Here is a 17,094-nt window from a genome sequence, read left to right on the forward strand (position 1 = left end):
AGCCCTGTTAATTTTAAGAAAAAACTAGACTAAATATTGTGTATATATCTCAACTCTTGCTTAGAATATGGCTCTAAACTTTGAAAGTACTGCAAATTCAATAATAATATATGTATAAATAATAACTCAAGTATACGACAAGCTTCATAATATAAATCATTATTAACAAATTATTGCCTGATCAAATAAGTGAATCATACCTTGAGTGATGATTTCATACATGAAAATCATCACATAATAATTACACTCTACACTTCTTGATTGTTGAAGATACTATAAAGAAAATAAAAATAACTAGATTCATTCAAACAATATTATAATCTACTTGAAATACTTACTTGTATTTACACCGACTTGATTTCATTTTTTTTCTAGTTAACCATTCTTGTTGATTTCCAATATGTCACTAAAGATCCATTTACTAATATATGCACTTAGAAAATATTAAATATATATTATTAATGACACAAAATAGAATTATTCAAAAACTTACAATTCAATTAAAGATTTCATATCGTCGCTTATATCCCTTTGTAATGAACAAAACCAGTATATAGTATTTTTGTATGAGTAAATGACAAAAGCATCCAATGATGACTACGACATACTAATTTATATTAATGTCACATCATTAAGTAAGTTTTTTATAAATTGAGGGATGAATTTAAAATTTAATATCTCTTAATAATTGGTAAAAATTAGCACCTCTTCTTTTGCCTACACATCATCTTTTCAATATAAGACGCTCTTTGGTTCTCTTTGTCAAATGCAGTTAAAAGTGGAGATAAGAACCCATAATTATCATCGACACTGAGTTTGATGCATATCTTGTGGAGGTACATTTGATAATAAGAAATATGTTAGCAATAAAACAAAAATATTAAATATTAACCTAGAAATAAAACTAAACACTTACATAATAAAAACTTGAATTATTGCTAAGTCTAACCAGTCAAGAATAATGAAATCATTAATGTCTTTTTTTGGTGATGCTGAAAGTAATAGGCTTCCTAACAATCTTTTCACTTATGTTTATTTCATTAGAAAATTCATTGATGGCAACCACCACTGAAACCAACCCTTTTAAATCATCTTGTACCAGTTGGGGATTGAAACCCAGAAATTCTTTTGATTGTAGGAGTTTCTATAATTAATATATAATAAAAATTAGAAATACCTATGATGTTAATTAAGAAATATAAAAAATATAACTTTTTCATATCTCATTAGTAACCTGTCAGACTAGTTTTTCAACTAAATAATAAACTTATGCTCAGCTTGTCCTACTATTTACACCTCCTCAATAGGGAATAGCACAGGAGCATTAGCATCCACAACCTCTTCAACTATGAACTTTACTTGGTTATGTTGTATTTGCTAGTGGTGAATTGTAGTTGCATGGTTATACAGCTTTTCATATGCAACTACTCGTTTACCATGATCCTCCATATATAATATTCATGGCATTCTTTGTCTGACTGGTTAGGATCATACTCTGGATCTAGAACATTGCCATATTTTGGTGGTTGTTGTGATTGCATATGTAGATTACTAATCATTGATTGTATTTCCATCATCATGCTTGATTTTCATTCTACAATCATCATTTTTACTTGCTGTATTGGTACAAGATAAGAACATGGTGGTAGTCCAACATATTGTCTTATGCCCATGCCTTTTGGAACCCCTTTAACACGGCTAAGGTGCTCTTCATTCCCTAAGACTATGGCAAATAAATCCTTCCTTACCAGTAGATATAAAAGTCCCTTGAGAGGATGCCTTTGTAAGACCATCCTAAAACATGTAATCAACTAACGTAGTTAGTAAATTTAAATCACATAATTAAGATGTTGACTATAAAAGTACTTACAATTTTTTTACCACTACTCTAGCCTCCGAGGAAATATACTCTCCTTTTTTGGTCATCCATCCTCTCTTCCATGCTTGTACACAATTAACAAGAGATGGAGGAGAAATGTCTTCAATATTATGAACCCCCATCACTTGTCTTTTAGCTCCTACTTCTCTTAAGTTATTATGTCATAAACATATGCATACCCCTTTCTCTTTCGACAGTCTTAAGCCTTTTGACTTTTCCCTATTAACAAACAATGAAAAGCATTTGTTAAAATAAAATTTTAATAATACTAGTTTAATATAATATTTTTCTTTTGCTTACCAAAAATTTAGAATTATGTCTACTATGAATAAATTTTATCCATGTGCCATAATCAATGAATGAATACTTCTTCCAAGGTTTTTTCACACCACCATCATTGTCACTATCATCATTTTCATTGTTATTCTTGAGAAACATATATTTTCTTGTAAGTTTGGACTTAAAATCCCTCCATCAATCCTTGACACATTTTAGCTACTTGTCCTTTAAAAATGGAGTTTCCTTTATATCATATGTAATCTGGAAAATAACAGACACTAATGATGAATTTAGTAACAACATATAATTCAAAATAAAAAGTAAATATGATATAGAGAAATTAGAAATACCAGTATAAATTCTCAAACATTATCTTTATCACTTTCTTTTACACGATCCCATTCTTCCTCCAAGATGCTAATTTTTTGACGAACCATAAAACTCTTAAAAATTTTTCCTTTTTTCTTATCAATTGGTTGGCTATTTTCATAAAAGTCAAGATGAATCTTTTTATGTACTTGGGCCAACTTAGTAAATCACATGGCCCCTTTTTTAGACTTTTTTTTTCAATGCCACTGTTGGAGGGATTTTTCCATATTTCTCCTAAAACAAATAAGATAAATAATGATAGTAGCAAAAAAATATAATAAATCTAAACTAATATAAAAAATGAAAGCATAAAAAATAAAACAAAAAGAATAAAAAGGATCCACTAATATTGTGCTACCATTATAGATATATTTTAATTCTCCCATAAACCTTTATCAATATCAGTTCTAATATCATATACGTCATCATCATCTTCCACTTCTAATAAAGGTTGGGTTGGCATAAAAGGAGGAATCTCTTTAATGTTAAAACTTGTTTTATCATTTTCATCATGAGTAAGGATATTTTTTCCCAATAGTATGATGGACAACCTTTTATCAACTAGATCAATAATATAAAAAACTTATTTTGCATGTATTACCATAATAAAAGGCTCATCCTTATGTTTTTCCTTATGAAGGTCCACTAAAGTAAAACCTAATTTATCTTTTTGAACACCATTATTAATATCAACCCACTTATACTTGAAAACGAGCACCTTAAATTTGAAGTAATCAACTTCCCATATCTCTTCAATGACTCCAAAATATGATGAGGATGTCAATGTTGGATTTTTATCTTTTACACTAGAAAAATAAGTTGTCTCAGCTTCTATCGTTACCCCACTTTGCATAATGCTATTGTCATCTTGTATTTTTGTATAAAATGAATACCTATTAATTTTATATGCACTTCAAGTTATAACATTAAAGTTAGGCCCACTAGCTAACCATCTTATTGCATTAGAAACATTGGACTTCTAACGATCCTCCTTTACCCTTACCCTAAACCAAAGTGGAAAACTTTTGTTGTGCTTACTTAGCAACCATTTATTGGCCTTTTTAGGGTACCAATTGCTTAATTCCTTTTTGTGCGCATCCAAGTAATCTTGAATATCATTGATGTCATTTAGAATATACAGATGTGCTTGTTGCATTTCTTCATATATCATGCGCTTTATTTTCATCCCTCGTGTCCCTTGTCCTTCAACTCTCATTCCTTCATGGCAAGGCTCGGGAACTCTGCTAGATTTTACTTCAGATAGGTATTTAGTACAAAACATGACAACTTCCTCAATAACATATCTTTCAATAAAAGAGGCTTCCAGACGATAAGGATTCTTCACATACCCTTTAAGAATTTTCATATACTGCTCAAATGGATACATCTAACCTAGATAGATAAGGCCACACAACTTTATCTATCTCATCAAATGCACAATTAAGTGTACCATGATGTCAAAAATGAGGGAACAAAATATATTTCAAGTTGACATAAGGAAATGACAACATTATTTTGTAATTCATCTAATTTCTGAGGATAAATGACTTTTCTACAAATTACATTAAAGAAGACACATAATTTGATAATTGACTTTCTTACCTTTTCCTCCAATATATCTCAAATTGCTACTGGTAACAATTGTTGCATTAGTACATGGCAATCATAAGACTTCAGACTAACTAATTTTAAATCTTTCATCGATACAAGGTTTATTATATTTAAAGAATATCCTTGTGGCACCTTAATACCATGTAAACACTCATAAAAACCTTTGTCATACCCGAAAAATGTGATACGGATGGCGTGAGAGTGGAGGTTCCAGCCTTCGAAAAGAAGATCGAAGAAATGAGAGTCGCCACCAAAATTTTGAGGAAAATCTTGGGAAACCATTTAATGGTGGATAAAGGTGGTCTGCGAAAATAGAAAATAGTTTGGGAGTCGATTAAGTATGGAAAAGGTGTTAGGCACCCCAAAACACCCATTCATAAAAACGGTTACCTAAAGTTTGTTATACTATATTAATATGGTTTTATAATTATTTTAATTATCTCTTTTATATTCATGTGTTTAAAAAATGATAAGAATTAAGTGAGAAATATTTATTTATTTAGGAGGGAGGACATGACTAAGAATTCGACTCTAAGGCCTACGTACCTTGTGATGGGGATCAAAATCCACATAATTCAGGCTTTGAAAGTGGTTGGCAAAAAATTTTTTTGAAGAGAAATTAATTAAAAATAATTCACCATTTTGTAGATAAAACAATTTTTGAAATTTTGAGGTGTGTGTTTTAAATTGCAAAAAGTGATTTAATTTTAACTATTTTCTCAATTTTTTAAATTTTTGGAATAAAAAAAGGTTTAAAAATTATTTTTATTTCTATTTTTTATATCTTATGACGGGAATTCAATCGCAATACTTGTAGAGCCTTATTGGCTCATACGATAATACAATTATTCTATATATCTATGGAGATTTTAAAATCTCACACGATAAAAGAATTTAGTAACTTAATTTATTTATTTATATTCTTATGTATATTTTTAAGTATTAATAATAATTTTAAGCATGTATATACATATATACTTTTTTTTTAAAAAAAAGATTCTTAATCATCATACCTGCAAAGCCTTATTGACTTTTACGGTAATACAATTATCCTAAATATTTGTGGAGATTCAAAATCTCACATGATAAAAAATTTAGCAACTTAATTTATTTATAAGTGCTAGTAATAATTTATTTAAGCATGTATGTACATGTCTTAAAGACTCTCAATCGTCATACCTGCAAAGCCTTATTGGCTTATACGGTAATATGATTATCCTAAATATCTGCGGAGATTTTAAAATCTCACACAATAAAGGAATTAAATTTATTTAAATACATCCTTAATTTTATTAATTTAATATATAATTTATATATGTATTTTGAAAAATTAATCGTTATATCTGCAAAATCTTATTGACTCATACAATAATATGATTATCTTAGAAGTCTGTGGAGATTCAAAAATCTCTCATGACTAAAAGATATAATTGGTAAATATGATTACAATTTAAATACATTAATTTGATTAATTAATTTTTCTAAATTATGTATTATATCATTATTTACAAAAATCATTTATTTATTATAAAAATTGAGAATCATTACACCTGTGAGGACTTATTATCCCATACGATGATGTGATTGATTTAAGCCTCTATGAAAATTTATGAAATCTCATAGGGGACTTAAATAAATTATTAATTTGGATTATGAAAAAAGAGAATTAATTGTTATGATAGGCCTTCAGATCCCATATTAACATATAAGTTTTGCTCTCATATCTGTGAAACCTTATTGATTTACATGATATGAGATTATCTTGAATATCTACAGAGATACAAAGTCTCACACGATAAAAGGATTAAATAATATTCACTTTGAATATATTTTAATGCGTAATTATACAATGCATATTTAAATATAGAAATCTCAATCATTATACCTGCGAAGCCTTATTGACTCTCACAGTAGTACGATTATCCTAAGGTCTACAGAATTTTAAAAATCTCACATGACCAAAAGATCTAATTAGACAATATGATTATAATTTAAATTTATTAATTTAATCAATTAATAGTATAAAAATGTTTGTTATTTTTTTACAAAATTTATTTATTTATTTACCATATAAATTGCAAATCACGATATCTGTGAGGATTTATTATCCTACACAATAAGGCAATTAATTTTAGCATTTGCAGAGATTCTTTAAATCTCACACGATACTGTTAAATATTTTATTGATTTAAATTATAAAAAGAGAGTTAATTTCAACGGTGAGCTATTAAGGCAACTAGTCACTTTAATGTCTCTATTTTGCAATTTGTGAAAATTAATCATAACCCACATAGCTTGACAAGGTATAAAACAAAACAGAACATCCAAACATCCAGGATAATTCTAGAATCATAAGTGAAGATAGAAAACATGTTACCATGTGCTTATCAAGAAGATGAGAGGCAGACTTAGGGAGATAGTTTCATAAAATTCTTCGTCCTCAGTTTTTCTCTTCTTTCTTTCATCTGGTTTTTCTTCTCCTTTTCTCTATTTCTGACGTACGGAGGCAGACCTGAAAGTGAGCATATAGGCCATGACAAGGATGATGTAGACAGTGAAGTTGACCAGAAGAGCCCCCACGGTGGAGTTTATAGGGCCAAAGAAAGGGAAAATGATGGCCAAGAACCATATGGGTATGATAATAGGCAGCCTCGAAAGAGCCCTCAAACATATGCTCTTCGTGTCATGCATTCTTATCACTTTCTCCCACACAAAGTACAATGGCATACAAGCAAACCTAAATGTAATGAACTAGTGAATGAGCATTAAAATCACAGCGAGATCACACCAGCTGGAGCGAGGGAGGAGTGCCAACACATTAGACTGCTTGGTGAGTTGGTCTCCAAAGGCCCAGTAGACGATAGCAGTGGATGGTATGGTGAGGGTGAATACATAAATAGTGGCAAATAAATAGATGTATTTGAACGTTTGAGGCTTCCACATTGCATGCATGATTTCCACTGTGACGGCGCCCCACTTCCTCCTTCTCAGTTTCCTACTGTCATCCATGGACTTCATCTTCTTCATGCCTCACTCGGTCTTTTTCTTTTTCTTTGCTTGTGTGCATGTTGTCTGTAACACTTGCCCCGAGTGTTATCCAAAATCACACAATTCAAATAAACTAAGTGTGGTTAAGGAATTAATCTTAAAACCAACTTAGGAAACAAACCATTTAAATCACTAAGCAAATACACAATTGCAAATTAAACATTTAAAGCCTTTAAAAAATTTTATAGGTTCTACCTATAGTGCACGGAAGCAAGTTAGATGAAAGAAGGGTAAAAATATGCTATCATGACAGCATTAAATTGCTGTCATGACAGCCCTCCCGAGTCAACTTCAGGGAGGCACCGTTCTGTCTTTTGATCTCCGATCGAAGAAATTTTAAAGCTCACACGTCACATTCAAAGGTACTATAAGTGTACCAAATTTCAAAAAGATCCAACGGTCAGATTAAAAATTAAACATGTTATAAATTTGGTCACTTTTGCTGTCATGATAGCACTTCCAAACCAACTTTCGGAGTGCACCATTTCATCATCCGACCTCCAATCAGAGTGATTCCAAAGCCCACATGTCACTTTTTAAGAATACTATTAGCATAATTTTGAAAATATCCAACGAATAGATTGAATTTTGTTCAGGTTACAATATCACTACTGTAGTTGTCATGACAGCAATGAAATGCTGTCATGACAGCAACTCCAACCAAATTCCGGAGTGCGCCGTTTCTCCATCTGATATCCAATCAACATGATTCCAAATCTCACACAAAGCTTATAAAAGGTTTTACTTGTAACCCAAATTTTAGAGAAATCCAATAGTCGAATTAAGATTTGGACACCCGGATGCAAAAGTGTAGCTTTTTGGTAAAAAACCATTTTCAAAATTGTCCAAATCTCATCCTAATGGTCACAAACCTGTGGGAACACTTTGGACATGTCAGATAAGACTAAAAACACTTGATAGAATATTCAAATGATAGAAAACCCCCATATATCAAAATTTAACCACCCGGGTGCCATTTCTCAAAATGGACCCTGAAACCCCAAAATACACAAATCATACAAGAGTGGTCACAAATCAATCCAAATACCATGTATTTATGTAAATACATATGCTAAACATTTTCACTTGACTCAGAGCTTCTTGTGGGGCCCACGCACCCACTCTCTCTATCCAAGGTGTATGCTTGCCCAGAGCACACATTTGCAATGCAACCACTTTGCATTTGCTTATAGAATCACATATATATATATATATATATATATCAAAATAAATATCTGCTTGTAATAGAAACTTGGTCTACTGAGTAAATCCATTAAAACCACACACCATAACCAAGTTTCCTAGCCACAAGTCTACAAACAGACAAAAATTCATACACAAGCACACAATCCACACATATTCACACACACATACATAATCATATCCTATTGGCACCCTAATCCTAAATACATTATAATATATTTGCTTAAAAGAAAGGGTTACAGCTCTTTACAAATCATAAGCAAACCCCTAGCTTTGCTCCTTTCCCCGTCCACCACTGGATCCTTCGCCTGACCTAGAATATTGAAAAGAAAGGGGTTAGACAACCACAGTCTTAGTAACAGAGAAATCTACATTGATTATTACAAAGCAAGTTATAATTAAATAAGCGAATAATAAATTAAACATAGTATATAATTTAGCCATTTAAAATATATGAATGCATGACCTAGGCCGGTATGGCCTTTCATGACTAACAGAATGCCCTCTGGCACTCTTTAACTCGCAGGTAAACCTTATACCTACTTATACCTCCACAGGCACAAACATAATCTAAGGTATGATCTAATCCACTGAACCCCTATGCCCCTTCGACGTGAATCCTAAGCAGTCAAAGCTAACTCCCTCCCAAAGCTAGCTCGACTTACTCTCCATGTGAGGGCTACCTTGGCCTAGGCACTCAACCTCACACTTCATATGTCGGATTCCCTCCTTTACTGAGAGATGTCAAACACTCAATACACTAACTATTTTAGTGCACTGAGCCCATAATACGTAAGGCAACACTGAGTACTGGCGGTGTGCCATAGAATATCAAAAGTACACACCTTCTCATTGGTAAACTCCCACCGAGATCATACCTTTTATTCATGTCTACCTTTCCCGAGTATTGACCACTTCAACACTCTAAGGTAGAATAACATTTATAAATCTCCCTTAAACAGTTCCTTAGCCTGTCTAAGGTACCTTACTTAGTTACACTTCCTTAAGTGCAACTTCTATTCCTTATGATTAAAATACATGTAAACAAATCTCGTTTCTATAAAAAAACATTGTTGCTAAACAATTAGAAAACATATTTGCATTATAATCAAATTAGTACCCCATAACCCCTTATAAAGCACATTTAATCTTTTAAAACATGTAATGCATGATAGCTAGTAATATTTATTCAAAAATAACTAAAACAGAGTAATAAGAAATATAAATTTCCCCTGTTACCTCAACCCTTTGGTACCAAAAGGGTTCCCCTTGTACAAAATAGGGCTCAGCTTGTTCCTTAACTTCTGAACAAATTCCACCAACAATTCCTACAACATATAAGTGATCCACATCACTTATCATGTCAAATAGCATTAATAAAGACTATAACTCATACCACACAACTTGGGTCTATGAGCCATAGTCTATCCCAATGGTCCATATATTAAACCAACCATTCACATAGTATCGCTTAACCACCAAAACCATTTATTAGGCATCACTAGGCTAATATTCAATTTATATAATTTTTAATCAATTAAAAACCTTTACTTAGTGCCACCAACTTTCACCATTAGCCCTTATAATGAAAACCAAACCTTAATTTAAATCTTATTGGGCTTAAATAACAAAATTATAACTAAATCAATAGGCTTAAACCATTGAGGAGCAAAACCCAATCTCTCAGGGTTTAATTTGTTCCCAAAACACCTCTTTTCATCCAATTATCCACTCAAAATATTAGATCACTATATAGAAACTCAAAACATGCTCCCTAGGATCCAAAGAAACGAAAGCTTACAAGAATAAAGCCTTTGGAATTAAAATCCAAAAATCTCCTCTTCCAAAAATTGAAGAAAATCAAGAGAAAGAGAAAAGGATTGAAGTAGGGAGTTTACCTATCGTGTAGCCGAGCTCATAACAATCGCAAAAACTCCTAGATCTGAGCCTAACTCCCTCTCTTTCTCCTTTTTTCTTCCTCTCTTCTCTTTTTCACGCGTTCGGTTCTTATTTTTCTTTGTTCTGCATTTTTTGCATACTTTCACTCTTAAAAACTGATGCTAAAACATTTTGGGGCAAATTACAAGAAAGGGCCCAACATTTTTTATTATTACACAAATGCCTAGGTCAACTTTGGTAATTTTTCTCATAGTTAAAAATCAAATAAAACCAAACTTTTGCTTAGTAAAATTCAAACTCTGGACCTCTATCAAATTATTCTAAATTTTAATTTAATTATAGATATTTTATTTTATTTTTTTTATAAATCCGATTTTTAAAATTTCGGGATGTTACACTATCAGTTCCTCTCATTCTCCATCTCTTTCTCCGTTTAGATCTTGTTCCTAGCTGCTCCTTCACTCTTCGTCTCTCTCTCTCTTTCATGCTGCGTCTATTCTCCTTCTTTTTTTGTCTCTTACTTTTTTTTCCTGGGTGCCTCTCGTCTCTAATTTTTGTTTGTGCTCTTTCCTTCTCCATCACTATGTTTTTTTAGAAAAAATCTCATCTCTCTCGGTCTCTTGCTCCTCCTCTCCCAATCTCTTCTTTTTCTAGAAAAACACTCATCTCTCTCGGTCTCTTACTCTGTTTTTTGTTCTCTTTTTTTCTGTCTTGCTCTCCCGAATCTCCTACTTGGTCTTTTTCATTTTCTCTCCCTCAATCTTCTTGAGTATATATGGCCTCCATGCTTTGTTTTTCTTTCCCCTTTCTCCCTCCCGTCTCTCCCTTACATCTCTTATTATGCTCTCTTTTTCTATTTTTTTGCATTTTGTTCGTGCTTTGTTTTTAGCATGTTTTCCATGCATGTGTGTTCTTGCTTTTTGCATTAGTGTTTCATGTTTCTATTCCTCTGCTTCGTATCTGCTTCTTTTTCTGTGTGACTCTTCCTTCTCTTTGGTTCTCTGTCTCTCTTTCTTCATCTCTGTCTCTTTAAGTTTTCGACTGGTGTCTGCTTTTCTCCTTCTTCTATTCTACTAGGTTTTTGTCTGGTCTTTTCTTCTGTGCTCTTTAGCTGAAAAGTCTGCTCTCTTCATGACATTGTTTTTGTTGGCATGGCTTCCTTTTTTTTTCCATGCAGCCTTCTAATCTTGCCCTTTGATTCCTTCGTCTGTGTTGCCTGCATGTGTTGAAAAAAGGAGGCCCTTTTTGGGCTATGATGATCAATGTCATTCGACCCTCATGTATTATTATTTTTTTAATTGTTATTATTATTTTTTATTAGATTAATACACACACACATATTTTAAGTGGAAAATAAGATTTAAAGAGAGAAAGTTTAACTCTCAAAAATTGACTCCCAATATTCTTAAATGATTGGGATAATTTGGGAGATATTTTTTTTCAAGATTTAACCTTTATTTTTTTATTTTGTTAAATTATTATATTTTTTAAAATATAATCCTAAAAAAGGATTAAATTTCCTTTTTGCATTTTTTTTATTATTTTTAATGAACTAAAAGAAATAAGATCATAAGCAACAAAAGATTATCTAGGTTAAAACTAAACCCTATTAAAATTTTTTGTTTTGGAAATATAATCCTAAAAAAGGATTAAATTTCACTTTTGTATTTTTATATATTTTTTGGTTATTTATTATTATTTTTATTAAATTTAAAAAAAGCCCGAACAAAATACAGTGCTCACAACCTTTTTTCTCTTTCTTTAACAAAGTATGAGGGGTTGGGCTCATGTAAATCCTCTTTCCTTCTGCTCTTAGACCCAAGTTTGTTCATATTTCTACATGAAGCAAGTTTAGTCTTGCTTTAACTCCATCCTTGGTCTTTCCCTTTATGTCTAACAGTGTTCCAATTAGACTATCACACACCTTTTTTCCACATGCATCACATTAAAATTGTTTCTCACCTCAAGGGTGCTCTAATATGGAGATCAAAAAGATAGACCTCTTCTTCTACTGATCTTTTCGAGCTTCATTTTTCTAGCTCTTACTAAATATTGTATTGATGTCTTTTACCCATTCATATACCAAGTTTGTAGTTAATGGCTTTGGAGCTTCATCATACTCTTGATAATCATAGAATCTTTTTTTTACCTACGATAAAGGCGGTCTTGTCTCAAGAATTTTCAATGACAAAGATAGATTGTCTTTTTCTCATGTTTTAATTATTATTAAGATATGTTCTCTTCACAGATAAGGCATGCTTTATGCCCCTTCACACTATATCTAGATAGGTTACCATATGCAAGAAAATCATTTATCATGCAAAAAATCATAGCTCGCAGCTTGAAAGACTCATTCTGATATGAACCAAACACTTCTATACCTACCTCCCACATGTAACATCCTGATTTTCTAATCCTTAAACTAGTTGCTAATTCAAGGAAATTAATAATTAGTGAGTGATTAGAATTTTAGATGACTGCTTGACATTTTAACTCTTTAAGATGTTGAATGAACAAATATAGGTGTAGAAACCATGTCTAGGAATAGAGCGTGTGTGTGCAGTGAGGATTGTCCTCATTATGCTACATGTCATGGCACCTGTTGACTGTGCCGCAGAACATGGCATAGAAAATAACCTGATAAATGCATGACTAGCTCGTGATTCAGGAGGGAAAAGGAGGAAAACACAAGAAAGGAAGAGAGGAGAAGCCATCTCTCTACTAGGGTAAGATTTAGTTGGAACTTAGAAGGCATTTCCGACCGATAATTTATTGGGTAAGTTTTATGTAGCCCTTACTTTCAATTCTACTATAATTTCTCTTAGTATAAGTTATAAAAAATTTGAATTGGAAAATTTTAAGGGGTTAGTTTGTTACCCTATAGTAATGAAAAGATTCTTAAGAGTTAAACTAAGGCTTTGTGATTGGTTTGGGGTTGAACGATAAAACTTTGAGTCCATAAGCTTAATGTGGCCCTAAATCAATGGTAAAGAAGGGTGAAAATTGAGTAGACATTAGATAGGACCATTAAAAGTGATAAAAAGTGATAATTGAGTGGTGATAGACCTAAATTGGTTAAGTCAAAGTGGGTGAGTAGCTACATTATAACCATATTCTCACTACATAGTGCAATATTGCACTTTAAACCATAATCATGATATTCTTACTACATTATCACCATAAATCACTTCATAATCTCCACTAGCACATTTACAACATGTTCATAACTAAATCTTAGCTCTAATTACTCATTTCACCATATATATACATGTCAGGGCTAAGATTAACAAAATCACTACAATTCTCCACAATCACAACTCAAAATATGCATGCAAGTCCCTATGACAACTTATATACACATCATTCACATTAAGTCTTAGTTCATTACACAAACTCAGAGCTTTTTACAATCTCAGCACCACTATGTTAGTTCAGACTCTTTTCCCTTGCCCAACTCACTGCTATGTCCTATAAAAATGTAACCATGAGGGTGAGATAAAAATTTCAGTAATAGAATAACTTCTCTACTACTGTATAAAAGTATATAAAAGTATATCATAGAATACTATAAACATAGCATATAACACATTTGATTTCAATATAAATCATTTTCTTTCATTTACCACTATATTCACTACTTTTTGTCACTTTTTCACATTTAGAATGATCACTACCAACCGAACCTATAAATTACCCTAACTTGAAATTATAGGCTTACCTTAGACCAAAATACACTCTCATTAGTCCTAAACTCATCTTCAGTGGTAAAATCACCTGACCAAAAGTGTTCTATCTCACTTTCGGACTATGGTTTCCCCTAATACATGCAATGGGATGTCATTGACTCCAACACCACATTACATCAATATTAAGGAGTCTGAATCTCCAACATGACACCTCAATAGGCACTAAGAGATAATCTTCAACACCACACCTTGAAAGGTACTAAGGAAATATAATTCACCAACACCATACCCCATAAGGAACTAAGAGGAATAATGTCATATGATCTTTCACTACACTGCACACGGGAAAACTCCTACCTCTATGACCATGCTTTCCAAACCAATCATAGGTTCCTAATCATCACTATCCACATATACACATATATATACATATATACATACTACGTAATTTCATGTGTTTATTTAATCAAAGTTCATTTTCATTTTATAGCCACACGATGCCACAAAAATGCTTAGTTTCAAATAATTTCATGCAATAGATAGCATAGTCACACACAGTTGCAATAAATAATCAAACAGACAAAGTTATTCGGTTACCTCAACCCTTCTATCACAAGAAAGGTTACCATGGATTTTAATTACCACTATAGCTCTCAACGAGCTCCTTGTCGCAAGTCACTCGCGAAATACACTAATCTATACATAATTAGTTCAATTAGTTAATTAGTTCAATTGACTAAAAATACTTAATTTTCAACTATGGTTATAACTAGCCATTCATTCCTTACCACTAGTCCATTTTAAGTTACTTACTACTCAATTACCACTTTATATTACTTCAAATGATCTCACTTCAATTTTACACCATTTCTACCCTTATTTCTATTGAATTAGGGCTAAATTTGAGCTTACAAGTCTAAAGCTCTACACTCAATTCTAAACCAGTTATAAAGCTCTAATTTAATTCTAGACAACCTTTTTATTACTATTAGGTAAGAAACAAACACCGTTTTAATTTCTCTAAAACTCATATCAAGAGAAATTTAGGTACAATGGAAGGTAAGAGTTATACAAAACTTACCTAATAAGTTACTAATCAGAAGTGCCTTTTAATTCTCTGAAACCTATTGCCCTAACAGAACTAGATCTCTTCTCTTCTCCTTCTCATATTCTCTCCCTTTTTCCTCTCTGAATCTCATAAAATTTCATGACTTTTAAGGTCATTTTTTGGATTATGCATCATGGTGCAGGCAATATTAGCCACGATGCATGGCACGGTAAGGAAAATCCTCACCACGTGCATACGCTTCACCCCAAAATGCGATTCTTTCACCCATATTTGTTCATTCAACATCTAAAGGGCACAAATCATCAAATGTATAATCATTCACTAGTTACAACTTTACCCCTAATTAATAGCTAATCATAGGATTAAGAAATCAGGATGTTATCGAATATGGTAATCCACACACAATTGGAACAATCGGTCAATTAATAAAATTGACTAAAAATACTTAATGACTACTTAAAGCTACATTTAGCCATTCATTCACTTTCATTTAGTCACATTAGTTTATCACCACTCAATTATCACTTTATATCACTTCCAAGCATCCTATTTCAGCTCTACTCAATTTCCACCCTTTTGTCCTTTAACTTAGGGCCTAATTTAAGCTTGTAGCTTTAAAGTTCTATCGTTCAAATTCAAACCAATCATAAATCCTTAATTTAACTCCCAAGAACTTTTTTCTTACTCTAAGATAAGAAACTAACCCCTTAGTTTTTTCCAATTCAATTTCTCTATAACTTATACTAAGAGGAATTATAGTAATATTGAAGCTAAAAGCTGTACGAGACTTACCCGATAAGGCATTAGTCAAAAATGTCTTCCAATCCTCTAAAAATTGATAACCTAAAAGCCAAGCCCTTTCTTTCTCTCTTCCTCTCATGCTTTCTCTTTTTCTCTCTAAACCCATAAGTTGAATCATGACTTATCAATTGATTTGCAGTGCATGGCAGCTTGTACCATGGCACATTGTACTGTGAGGAAAATCATCATCGCGTGCACATGCTTCATTCCAAGACACAATTCTTTCACCTGTATCTATTTATTTAACATTCCACTGAGTCAAAACATCAAGTTGTCATTCAAAATTTTAATCATTTGCTAATTACTAATTCACTCCTGATCAGTAACTAATTACAAGGTTAGAAAAAAGAAGATGTCGCAAGATAGGTTTGAGGCGCTCCCCTAAACAAAATTTGAGGGAGCTTAGCTTAAAAACTTAAGACATATGGCAATAGGTATTCCTCAGACTTGTTACCATAAATAACTAGCTAAGGGAAAATTTTCCCTAATTGGTGATCATTTTTGGCAATCGGTCTGAGGAGGATTTGTTGCCAAAGCTTCTTATTAGTGACAAGTTTGAGGAAGACTTTTTTCCATAAATAAGCTTAGAGTAATTAATTATTAATTAACAATTAATAAAAATTGAATGTATTATAATTAAAAAATGAATTACTCATTTAAATTTACTAATTAATTTAAATTCATAATTAAATTTCATTTAATGTGTCCTGACACAATTAATATGTCTTATATGAGACACAATTGATGATATAATTAACAATTAATTTTAATAAATAAAATTAATTAATTTTTAAATTAAACCAATGAGAATATATATGTTTATGGTGACAAGCATCCCCAATATCTGTCACCATAAATTTATGCCTTGCTTAGATAATAATTTATTGTGAAAGGTCTTACTAATACCCGTGGCCATAAATAACCCAGCTTTATCCCCTTAGCTTATTATTTAAAATAAATTAATTTCACTAATTTTTTAATAACTTAATTTGATTAATTAATTTAAATTATTAATTAAATTTTATATAATATATCAAATATTAGACACAATTATATTAACTAATTAATTTATAAAATTTCAATAGTTAATAACATTTTATAAATTTTAAGTTATTAATTAATTAATTAATTAATGATTAATAATCATTAAATTAGTTATATTAAAATAGTCCAAATTAATTACTCATTAATATTTAATAATTAATTTAACTTCATAATTAAATATTATTTAATGTGTGTGCTATTGACTT

General features: G+C 31.5%; 1 protein-coding gene across 1 annotated transcript; it reads right to left on the reverse strand.

The window, feature by feature from the left end:
- Positions 1-6,625: 6,625 nt before the first annotated feature.
- On the reverse strand, positions 6,626-7,165 carry LOC129289959 (auxin transporter protein 1-like). The gene is made up of 2 exons (XM_054926698.1): positions 6,927-7,165; positions 6,626-6,875 (listed from the first exon to the last, which is right to left on the reverse strand). Exons 1-2 carry the CDS (start codon positions 7,163-7,165, stop codon positions 6,626-6,628), a joined length of 489 nt encoding a protein of 162 aa, XP_054782673.1.
- Positions 7,166-17,094: the final 9,929 nt, after the last annotated feature.

This window comes from Prosopis cineraria, unplaced genomic scaffold (genome assembly GCF_029017545.1).
Source record: "Prosopis cineraria cultivar Desert tree isolate PC_DT_omini unplaced genomic scaffold, ASM2901754v1 PC13, whole genome shotgun sequence".
Lineage (NCBI taxonomy): Eukaryota > Viridiplantae > Streptophyta > Magnoliopsida > Fabales > Fabaceae > Prosopis > Prosopis cineraria.